Source organism: Apodemus sylvaticus, chromosome 12 (genome assembly GCF_947179515.1).
Source record: "Apodemus sylvaticus chromosome 12, mApoSyl1.1, whole genome shotgun sequence".
Classification (NCBI taxonomy): Eukaryota; Metazoa; Chordata; class Mammalia; order Rodentia; family Muridae; genus Apodemus; species Apodemus sylvaticus.
Window position 1 is genome coordinate 17,149,670 of NC_067483.1, and position 12,206 is coordinate 17,161,875.

General features: G+C 48.9%; 1 protein-coding gene across 3 annotated transcripts in view; it reads left to right on the top strand.

Moving 5' to 3' along the window:
- The first annotated feature begins 809 nt into the window (after window positions 1-809).
- The window catches only part of Zcchc2 (zinc finger CCHC-type containing 2), a 47,340-nt gene continuing 35,943 nt past the window's right edge, over window positions 810-12,206 (top strand). The window contains exon 1 of one of the 3 annotated variants that reach the window (XM_052199860.1): window positions 810-1,838. In XM_052199860.1, the coding sequence (XP_052055820.1) occupies window positions 921-1,838 (918 nt within the window). In that variant the 5' untranslated portion in view covers window positions 810-920. The remainder of the gene's footprint in view (window positions 1,839-12,206) is intronic. The other 2 variants (XM_052199857.1, XM_052199858.1) reach the window with 2 other exon arrangements.

The following is a 12,206-nucleotide window of genomic DNA, read 5'->3' on the forward strand; positions in this document are numbered from 1 at the left end:
CAGCCAGCCTGAGAATGGGGGCTTGCCGCCCCGGACCACTCTACATCCCGACCTAGCTCCCGAATCTTCGCACCATGGTCCACACCAAGGGTCCAGAATATGGTAATCTCCTGTAGCTGACTTTCGTGGAGTCCACTAGGCGGCGGGGGCTGGGAACCCACTCGGCGAAATCCAGGGTGGTGGCTGACGCAAAGATGGTCTGCAGCCACGGCAGGGCACGATCTCTCAAGAAAAACTAACTCGATTTCCCTCCTCCTACGTGAACCTCGCCCACTTCTGCCGCTCCCGGCCGAGCTCACCTCGCCGAGGTCCCAAAGTCCCAAACCCACGTCCTCAGTCTGCTGGAACCCATCAAGCATTAGGACCGCGCGGGACCTGCCAGAGCCTTACAGCACAGCAGGAGGTGGGCGTGGCTTCTCGGAGAGGGCGGCTCCTGGCAGGGGACGGGGGCGGACGAGGAGCGCGCGTCACGCCAGATCTAAACGTTGATTGGCTGGAGTGCAGTGCGCGGAGCCCGCCAGTGTCTCCGCCCAGCCCCGCTGCTCCTCCTCCTCCTCCCAGCCAAGCGGCTCTGCCAGCGCCGGCTCGAGAGGGAACGGCTCAGGCCGTCACCGCCAGCCCCGTGCGGACGCGGAGAAGGCGGAAGGAGGACGCGCCCGTCGACTTGCTCCTCCCGCACCGGACTCCCCAGCGGGCACGGAGCCCAGGGGAGGAGCCGTCGCGGGCACGCCCCGCCTCTGGCCAGGACGAAACTGCCGGCCGGCCACCGCCCCCCCTCCCCGGTCGGAGAGACCCGCCCCCGGCCCGCCCCGGCGGCATGGAGGGGCAACGTTCTTGACGGCCGTGCCGCCGCCCGGGCGCTCGGCTCCTCCCGCCGCCCCCGCTCCCTCGCTCGCATGTCCGCACCGCCTTAGCTGAGGATGCTGAGGATGAAGCTGCCACCGAAGTCGACGCACCCCAGCGAGCCGCCGCCCGACACGGAGGAGCCCGAGGCGGACGCGCGGCCGGGCGCAAAGGCGCCGCTGCGCCGTCGCCGCGACTGCCGCCCGCCGCCGCCGCCCACGGGCCTGCCGCGGGGCCCGCCGCGGCCGCCGTCGCCGCCCCGGGGGCTCGAGCCGCCTGTTGCTAGCCGGCCGACGGCGGGCGCGGGCATGTCGGGCGGCGGCGGGCACGCGGCGGCGCTGCGCGAACAGGAGCGGGTGTATGAGTGGTTCGGGCTGGTGCTGGGCTCGGCGCAGCGCCTGGAGTTCATGTGCGGACTGCTGGACCTTTGCAACCCGCTGGAGCTGCGCTTTCTCGGCTCGTGCCTGGAGGACTTGGCGCGCAAGGACTACCACTACCTGCGCGACTCGGAGGCTAAGGCCAACGGCCTCTCGGACCCGGGGTCGCTGGCCGACTTCCGAGAGCCCGCCGTGCGCTCGCGCCTCATCGTCTACCTAGCGCTGCTGGGCTCGGAGAACAGAGAGGCCGCCAGCCGCCTGCACCGCCTCCTGCCCCAGGTGGACGCCGTGCTCCGGAGCCTGCGCGCGACTCGAGCCGAGGGCTCGCGGGGCAGCGTGGAGGGCGAGCCGAGTGGCGATGGCGAGCAGGACGCGGAGAAAGACGGCCCTGGTCCGGAAGGTGGCGGCTGCGCCAAGCTCGGGACTGGAGGCGGACTCGGCTTCAGGGCCCAGGAGGAACTGCTGCTGCTCTTCACCATGGCTTCGCTGCACCCGGCTTTCTCCTTCCACCAGCGGGTCACCCTGAGGGAGCACCTGGAGAGGCTCCGCGGCGCACTCCGGGTGGAGCCCGAGGACGCGGAGCTGGAGCCCAGCAACTTTGCGGGCTCCAGGGCCCAGGTAAGGTGCTCAGAGGTGCGAAGGAGTGGCAGTGCAGTCGCAGCTCCGGCCTCCCCCTCGGAGACCTCGGAATCCACCTCTGGCCCCAGCCTCATTCAGGTGTCTCGGAATAACCACTCCGTGGCTCTCGGCCGCATCATTTCTCGGGCGGCTCATTTCCAGTCACCCACATGCACATAGAGCCACCCGCCATAACAGAATGCTCTAGAATTCTCCTCTAACGTGCACGAGTTGTCACGGAAGACGTGGAGCTCCCTGAACATCTCAGATGAGGATGTTCATGGGACATTTTGGGCTTGAGTATTTGGGCGCTAGGTGCAAGGGGAAAGCCAAGCGCTTGTGGGGTGGGGTGGGGTGGCGTGACTGTCAACCACGGGTTGTCTAGCCCTGGGTGGCCTCTTTCCTAGTCTCAGCCAGTTTAAAACCGCCTTATCCCTTGGCATTCCGAGGTGACTGCCCTTGCCAGTGGCATAAGGGACTTTTCATACTTAGTGTGTGCCAGTGAAGGTTTTGGTAGGTCTTTTGGCTTTTAGTAGAACTTTGTATTCACTGGGGGTGGGGGAGAGATATTCTATGGAGACCTATGAATTGGCTGACCTAAGTACAAAAATCGGTCATCTCAGTAAAAGACCTGGGACGGCCTGGCTAAACCTTTAACAGACCATCAACCAAGCCTTCCTAAGGTGCTTGATTTCTATTTAAGATTTGGGGTCTGGTGATCTCTTAGGTCTTTAATGTAGGCATTAACGTTGTCTAAAAGAATTATTAAAACATCTAGTACATACGAATCTACTTTGTCGCAAACATTAAAGAATTTTTACAGTCTTGAAAGCAATTTAATTAGGCCCAATAAACCACTTACGAATGGCGATTTAATGGGGATCCGGTTCGATTGCAGTAAAAAACTGTAGATTAAGATCTTATTTTTGTGGATCAGATCTGATTTGGATGCCATGCTTTTCCACTTTCAGAGGGGAAGTTCCCTCCCTCCTCGCTTGGAAGTTAACATGTATCAGCCGGTATCCAATACTGTAGAACTAAAATTGAGCATTATGTTTCACTAATGATTGTATTACCCAAGAACCTAGGGCGGTTAGAGTCCGTAGCAAAGGGCCTTAGAGGTAATGTAGGCAGAGTACTTTAGTCCCCCCACCCCACCCCCGTGAGGCATTTGTGAAATCACAAGTTCATGTTTTATTTTGTAAATCTTAACAAAACCCAGATATAAAACTAATACCTCGAATTTTTTTGATGATTGTAAAGTCATACCTCCTTCTAGTATCTCTACTACCAGCAGACACGTGTGTGTGTGTGTGTGTGTGTGTGTTTGTGTGTGTGTGTGTAATGATGGTAAAAGCTTAATTCACTGTTAAGCCTACTAAAATCTACCTGAAAATCTGCACCACAGAACTGTTAAACTTAGAGAAGAGAGCATGAGTTCAGGAACAGTCTTCTTATGACAGTATAAGATAACCTTGAATTTGATCTGAAGAAAATGTCCCACAACGGGACAATTTATATCATTCCATTGATAGTATACCAACACAGGTAACCACTGATTGCAGAATTTTAACTGTAAGGGTCTCCTTTTCCCTTTCATGTTGCTTTGCATGTGGACAGAGTGTGGGTAGGTATGTGCTATAGAGTAATGAGATCTTTACCTTGACTGCAGTGCATGGCCTTTTCTGGCCACCAGTAAGTGCTGGGGAGGAGTGGACAAAGGAGATTGGGCGTCCTGCCACTAATTTCAGCACATCATCACTTCTCCGGAAGTGGGAGTAGGGAATAAATGCTACAGGGATTGACGTGCTAAGACAGCGCGGGAGACACAGCGGCTACTGCTTTGCGTAGTTGTTTAGGGTTGATGAACAAACCATTTATGTCTGATGAAACAACTTAGATCCCACCTTGTGGAGGTGTGTGTGGGGTTATTGCGGGTCCCCAAGTCCTCCAGCTGACACTGTTTTGGTCGTGGTGTTTGAGCGGATCTCGCGGCTCACAGGCTGTCACCCTTGAGGCTGCCGGTGCTGGTGGGCTGGAAGTGTGGATTCCCGCCGTCCGCCCAGCGGTTGCTCGGCCCTCGGTGAAGACCTACGCGCACAGAAGTTAGGGCGCGGACGGGATTCTGCAGGGAGCGCGCTGGAGCGCAGGCCGGCCGCTCGCGGAGGCGCGGGGTCCACCTGAGGACGCGGGGGTCGCGCGTGGACGCGGCCCACAGACAGCAGCTAGTCGGGGCTGCCCCTCCCCCGCCCGGCAAGATGGCGGCCGCGCAGCCCACGTGACCAGCGCCGTTCAGCCCTTGCCCCGCCCGTGCCCCAGCCTGGCTGAAGGGCTGGTGCTGGAGGTGGAGAAGCAGCACGTGGGGCCAAGGCTGGTGGAGACAGACCTGACGAAGGGGAAATTCATGGGCTACCTTTAACCTTCCCCGGAAGTAACTTTGGCTATAGTTATGCAGCTTCTCAGTGCTTAGGAACCATATTTGTCTTTCTTGGTGTTTATGACCAAGGGAAGCATATTAGCCCTCAGTGGATGAAGGAAAAAATGAACTCAATTTTTTGTTAAGGTATACTAGTTCAGAATATTGTGCCTGATAACTAGAGAGTGGATTTCTTTAATTTTTTTTAAACTAATGATATTTATGGGTAAGAACATGTACTTGAATGCCAGCTTTATATTATGTGCCCTGAGGGTGAAGTCCAGCACACAGTGTCTTAACCATGGACACTGGTTAGACACCATGGTTAGGAGTTGGTGACAAGTCCACCAGCTAATCCGAGAGCGTGCTTACTAGTCCACATCAGAGAAACAGGAATAAACAAATGTGGTTTTTTACTCTAGAAATGACAGTTCATAGCTTTTAAAATGGGGTTTGGGTGATTCTGTACCACTACATTATATTAAAACTTGAGTAGTGGTCCTCCTTTTAGGAGACTTAAATCTCACTTTCTTCCCAGCTGCAGTAGACTTTTATGCAGTTCTACAAATAGGTCCAAGGAACTATAGTGGGAATACTCATTAATAGTATCCTAGGAAATGTGTGTAGTTCTTTGTTAGAGTTCTCACGCGTGAAAAATAGCTGCAAGCACCAAATGTTAAACACAGTTCTCTTCCAGTTTTTAATAAAGATAAACCATAAACACTTAGGAACAGAAAAACCTCTGTGGCTTTGGGTACTAGCTTTATCCCTGTGCTTGAATGATTTACGGGCACTGACACTGTTGAAGCCTTCGCTGACTAGATACACAGGTAGAAACAACCCATGCTGGTTATCATGGCCGTCTCCCGGGCTGGTATTGTATGGGAGCTCTTCCAGTTGTGCTTAATGCTTGAGCTTGCTTGTTTGACCTGGACAAATAGTATTAATATTTGAATAAAAGATCCTATCTCTTACTGTCACTTCACTCGTAAGCCACACTTGAACTCATCACAAGTCCTTTACTTACTAAAATTAGTAAATTAGTAGAGGGAAAAAAACTTGTGAAATTGTCCCTTTTTTTCTGTAAATATGCGGATTGGCTGTGTTGTCCTTGACTGACCTATTATTTCTACTGAGTTTGCAATACAGATAATGTATGAGTTGTGCTGGAGCTTGGGAAAGAAAATATTACAGTGGGTTTTAGTCTAAATTTTATTTCTTTGAGAAAATCTGAATGTATTTGTGTCAGTCAGAGTCCATAGAGAGAGCAGCTACCTAGAAGTTTGGATACCAGAATTCTCTTGTTGTATTAGATTCTACAGTCTGTATGTAAGAGAGGGTAGTGAAAAGGAGTAGTGTTTTGTTGTTTCTGAGGCAGTTTCACACTATAACCCAGGCTTACCTCACACTGGGGGATCCTTCCTCTGCCTCCAAAGTATGGAATATAAGTAAGTGCTGTTTCTGTTGGAGAGAAATCAGTTCTAAAATTCATTAGTAATATGTACTGCATTTGTTTTCTTAGGCCATTGCTAGAATTTCTCTTGTGGTGAAGTGTTGGTGGGTGTTGCCTGAGGTTCTCTCACTTGTTGGAAGTACTTACAGCCAGTCTTCGTGGGCATTGAGTCAGGTCTGCCTCCTAGGTGGTCTAAGGGATGCAGCACAGCCTCTCAGATGGAGGTGGGAGCAGGCATAGCCCTGCCCGCCAGGTGAAATGCTTGGCTTGCTCTGCTGCAGCAAGGAATAGACTGGTCAGTTGTGATATAAAACGCTGTTGGAAGAGGCCTTTTAGTCAGGTAACTATTTCAGTGAGCAGGGGATTAGCAAAGTAAAGCACTTGATTTCCTGTGCAGACCTTTCTCCTGGGTCCAGATGTAGAAGAAAAGTGTGTGCCACCCAGCTGGGTGGTAGATGAGCCCACTCCTCCACCACAGTCCTGCACTGCCTTCTGTACTGTGGAGGTAGGCAGAGGCTGGGGTGTGGAGCTCTCAGAGGGAGGGGTGTGATCAGTAATAGCACTTAGTAGGGAGGGGCTTACATTCCAGCGAGACCTGAGCCAACCAACCTGAATGTGAGCCTCAGTGTCCCCTATAAAACAAGGGAGAGGGACTTCCTTTCCAGGTTGTGGTGATTGCACTAAGAGCAAGTTGCAAAATAATCCAGACTATTTTGAATACATTTTCAGGCTAGCACAGTTTTCTTTAACACTAAGTCATGACTTTTTATTTTAGGAAAGGGGGGGTCTTTTCTATGTTTGGGACTTTTTGGTTTTATACTTAAAGCCCATAGGGTAGAGTACTCTTACATTCTTACTGTGTTCTAGATATATTGATTTTCAAGAAAGATACATAGTTTAAAAGATAGTATTTGGTTTTCAACAAGTATTTGAGAGATATTTAGAAAAGTTTTTTTTTTTGTAATATTTACATTGTAAAAAAAAAAATCTTTTAAAACCCCCCCAAAGAAGAACTCTTCTTTAGTTAAAATAGTTTCTTTTAGTATTGGATTTGGGACTATAAGTGGAAGAAAGTACATGTTTTGAATTTAAATTATCATTAACTTCAGTGCAGCTGGGGTCTACTTATTCACCACTTTTCACATTTAATTAGGAAATAAGAATTTAAACTTATGTGGAGTCCAGTATGAGTTGACTCCATACTTGAAGAGTTTCCTTAACTCCTCTTCAGTTAAGAGCACAGGTTGGGATCCGTGTACGTAGGAGCATTTCTGCATTAAAGCTGTTGTTTATACTTTTTAGCTTATTTAATGTTTCCCATTCTTTAAGAAATGTTAAGGCTTTTGTTGTTGTTTGGGTTTTTTGTTGTTTTTTTTGTTTGTTTTGACTGTCATTGTAGCTCATGTTTGTAATGCTTGTCATCTTAGTATTTGGAAGGCTAAAGCAGAGATTTGAGGCCAGCCAGGCTTTTATCACAAACAACCAACAAAACAGAAGCAAGAGACTAGCACTCACTGAGTGTTTCATGCTATAGACTCTGATTTTCTTGATGGGGCACTGTGTGACAGGACTTTTGCAGAGAATTCTCTGCTTTTGGGATAATTCTGGTTTGAAAGGGAAGTGGCCTGTGGGTGTTTGTTTTAGGTGGTGGAGGCCAGGCCCTGGGTCCTTTTCCTTTTGTGCTCTAGGGAAAATTTGACCTTTGATTCATTTGATTTGGTGCATTAGCTGTGTCCAGTGCTAATTCAAGGGGTAGTTTATCCGAGGTTTTACTTTATATGTATGTATGTGCATCTTGTGTGCCTGGTACCCTTAGAGGCCAGAAGAGGGCTTCAGATCCCCTGGAACTGGAGTTAAACATATGTGGTTGTGACCTTCCATGTGGTGCTAGGTACCAAACCCCAGTCCTTTACAGGAGCACCCAGCGCCCCTAACACGGAGCCATCTCTCCAGTCCACCTTTGGCTTTTGAAGGTTACTTTGCAAGCTTCCCAGTGCCCAGTGTGAGATGGAGCTGCCCTGCTCCTCGTGGTTTATGTTCCTGTCCTGAAGATGAGTGGGCAGAGAGAGCAATGCGTGAGATCATGGCTTCGTCCAAGGATGGTTAGCACAAGAGGCTGTGCTGGATGAAGAGGCTGCAGAGGGCTTTGGGGTCAGATTAAAGGACTGGCTTGTCATCCGTGTGCATGGGAGCTAATGAAAATAATGATGAGTCTGTGCTGTGGCTCCTGAAGGTCAGCTGTCACTTTTAATTTAATCCGTATAAAAACACTGATTATTATTTTTTTAATCACAGAAGTACCCATTTCTTGTAGTGGTACCGTTAACCGTCAGTCAGCATGCTGGGTCTCTGCACCCTTCACTGTCTTCCCTCGTCACCCTGCCTCTGCTCTTTAGTCATGCAGGACTGACGGCATGTGCTGGTGGATCTTGATTCCATAGATGTACAGTAATTCCCTACCTGCTCCTCTGGCTTCAGCACGTCCATCTCATCTTTTGGATACTGCCATCAGACACATCTTTCTAAATCAATCCTTAGTCGTATTATAGTTTCTTTCAGAGGGACCCTGGGCTTTAATAGACTCCAACTCAGAGTCCTAGCTGCCCATTCTCTCTTCATAAATACTGCCTTTCCTTAAACACAGGGTCCGTGCCAGCCCCTCCTGTGATGACCTTAGGTTATCAGTCTTCTAAGTCTTCCTCAACTCACATTCTCTCTAACACATACATTCTTTTGGAGTTTGAGTACTTCTAGAATTCTTACTACTATTTTGAACATACATAATTGACTTCCTTGCTAGGTCTTTACATTATCTTTTATTTATTTGTTTGTCCTCATTGCATGTATCATAATTACTCAGTCATAATTTCTTAAATCTAGGTGTTTAAATACAGCTCTAGAAGTACTGCATTAAGACTGAATGCATTGAACAGTGATATTTTCTTTTGTTTTCTGGTCTTACTTTTACTCCCTCCTTAAGCCTCAGTATGGGGATGCACAGATGGGTACAGAGATCAGAATATGGGCCATTGTCTTATTGTTTGCATAATAGACTTACAGAGAGTCTGCTCCAGGGTTTGGTCTCCAGCTTGTGATTTGTGTGAGAGAGAGTGAGAGAGAAGGGAATTTCACTTTACTTGTGTTCAGGAAGTTAAAAACTCGACTTTGGGCGTGGAAATGAGCACTCTGTAAAGTCAAGTGACACTTTTATGCTTATTAGTAAGACTATATAAATTGGGATAGTTACCTAGAGTAAAATTGACTTTTGTTTTAAATGGTCCCGGAGGGAAAGTGGTTATGTGTGATCGGAGACCTGTGGTGTCCAAGTATGGTTGAGTGAAGGCCGTTCCAAAAAGAAGTTGCAGATGCAGTGGTGCAGTCAGAAGCTGTTGCTTTTGGGAATGCTTTGTTTCCCTTGGACGGGTAAGTGGCCATCCTCACGGGCTCGCTTCAGTGTCAAATGCTAATACAGTGTGCATCCACCTAACTGCCTGCCTGTCGCTGTCAAGGCCCCTAGATGTCTACATGGTCCCAAGAAGTCTACTGCACTGAAGGTGTAGCTGCGGCTCTGCTGGAGGACAGAGCCTAGAGGACCAGGCTCTGTCTGGTGGCACCTGGGCTGCTAGAGACTGAGTTTAGTTTGCTTCCTTCAGAGGATAGCTTTGGTCTTGTCGCTCTGCATTCTCCTGTCTTGTGCAGTAAGACTGTAAAGGGAAAGGCGCTACAGCATAGCTGTGGGCCAGGGAGGCGCGTGTGCAAGGCTGGGCCCTTCTGCACTCTGTCTGTTCTTGTCACCACCCCAAAAACACCATGCTGTGGGGATGGACTAGCATAGGGATGAAGCAGTTCCTGGTCCCCTTTCCACCTTCCTTGTTCAGGGAGTTTACTGCCTGTTTGCTTCCTGTCTCCTTGTCATCTTGTGTCCACTGTAGAGTTTGTTTTTCACCATGCGCCTGTCAGCAGGTGGCACTATTTAGACTGACTCAGCAGAAGCATGAAGAGTTACACAAGGTAACTCTTCATGTAAAGTAAGTCAGTAAAAACTGCTGCCCTCCTTCCCTGCACCCTCCGCGTCTTCTCCTGGTAAGCTTCTGTGTGGGCATGGTTGTGCTGGAGCTTTCTCAGTGGCCCAGTTCCCCCCAAAAGGGAATGATACCAGGTTTAACGTCTTAATTAGTAATTAAAAGGAGGCCCCCAAGTTCATAGAGAGTGGTAGTGACAGTTCCCCTGTGGCCCTGTTCCCTCTGTTCAGGCCTGCATAGTTTGCCATTGTTGTCCCAAGTGTCACGTTGAGAAGAATGTGCATAGAAAGAAGCAGTTGTGGTGGCAGAGTGTGTGTGCCCATGCGTTGTCTCCTGTCACTCTCTTCAGTTGTTGGTATATACACCCAGGCGATACAGTAGCCAGTTGTGCCATCCCCTGCCGAATCATCCGGGACCCTCATTTCTAGTTAACAAGCCACCAGAAAGAGAGCTCAGAGTCACAGCAGAGTCTACATCATGCATGTTCTGAGATGTGTCCATTTTATTGTTGCGGCTTAATTCATATACAAGACATGTTTTTCTTAATCTGGAACTTGCTTATATCGGGGCTATGGGGTAGTTCTGAAGATTTGCCTTTGGTTGAGGTAAGATTAGACTTACCTCTTGTTTTGAGCAGTAGCTGCTGGGTAGATCGGTAAGGCAGAATTTCTCAGCTTCTCTGTGCCTGACGACTTCTACAAAGGTGGGAAGCAGAGCTTCCTGGGGGAGGTGGCTATTATTCCTGTATGTGCGGTGACATCAGTAGTAGTTCTCAAATCTCGTGATGTCTTTCCTTGACTGAATGCCATGTTGTGTGACTTGTGAAGACGGAGGCAGCCTAAGGACAACCTTTCACATGTGGTGCTAATGAGCACCACAGTTGTGTTTTAAAGCTCATTGTGAACTTTAGAAACAGCTTCTAAGTTTATTCTGAAAGATTTTTGCAGTATTGACTACCTAGACTTGGGGATAAGAAGAAACTATTTGCAGAATTTCATGGGTTGATGGACTTGGGTCCTAGTTTATTAAACAGCATAAGCCCACTAGCACTGAGCTAAAAAGTCTTCCATCCCTTCCAACTTGATTTTGAGGCAGTCTTGCTAAGTAGCTCAGACTGGCCTTGAACTTAGAGTGTTGTGCTTCAGCGTCCTGTGCAGCTGGGATTACAGGAGTTCACCACCATGCCCGACAGTTTTGTTCTTAAAATTGACTTCAGACGCGTGATTTCAGTTGTGAAGCAAACTGCTTTCCTGTGGTTGTTTGACTTGAATGCTGTGGAGGCAGTCTGGCTAATCAGCTATGCTAAGGATACTTGTAACAAAACCTGCCGGTGCATGTTTTTACTGATTATACCAGGTCCATCTATCTTGATGGATATAGAGTAATCTCATTGTGGTTTTGATTTTAATTTCCTCCTGGAAATTTATTGTTACATATTTTTCATTTGTTTATATGTGAAAGTGTACAGTTTTTAACTTAAACCATATTTTGGCAGTGTAAAAAAAAATTTGCTATAAAGAAAAGAGGTGGCTGGCAGGGTGGCTCAGAGGCTGGCGGGTGGCTCGGAGGCTGGCAGGTGGCTCGGAGGCTGGCGGAGTGGCTCTATGGAGGCTGGCACGTGGCTCTACGGAGGCTGGTGGGATGGCTCTACGGAGGCTGGCGGGGTGGCTCTACGGAGGCTGGCGGAGTGGCTCTACGGAGGCTGGTGGGGTGGCTCGGTGGCTGGGGTGCATACCCCTCCTTCACCTGCGGCTCCAGCTCCACGGGCATCGTACACCTCGGGCCTCTTCAGGGTCCTGTGCTCTTGGCCACAAACTGGTACCCACACTACACACTGTCATTAAAAATAAACTCCAGAGGAGTCAGAAGGAAAAGATGTGATTGAAATGGTTACTAAGCTTCCTTTAGGGAGTGGCTCCTTCGAGGTGAGAACTGGGATCTAGAACATGGCGAGCAGGCGCTCTGCCCTAAGCTGAGCCAGTCGCTAGCACCACATTGCTGGTCACTTTTTAAAAGGATGTGGAACAGTGTTGAATTTTTAATTAGCAAAACCTCTCAGGCAGATGTGGGCTGTAAGGAAAGAATATATGATCTGAGTTAGGATATATATGATCTTATTTTTAAAAATTGATAGCATTGCAAGCAGGTAAAGACTGGGAGGCTGAGTGTTTTAGCTGCTAGGCTCTGAGAGATCTGCTCTCTCCTCATGACTTGGTTCTTTGTAACAGTCCTGTTACCTTGGGTTTATAGAGGGTGGGAGTAAGGCCCAGTTCCCAAGTACTTAATGTACCTTATTCACATAAATAAAGCTGTCATCTGGAATCCCACACAAGTTGTCAGACCAGTTTGGGTCATTAAACAGCAGGAGAAAATACCTTACATGAGATCTCTGACAAGTTTCAAGTCCTCTCTTCGTGTCATTTCTTGACACAGTTAAAAAGTCAGTGTATGTTTGGTTCTTGAAACAAGTGGTGTTA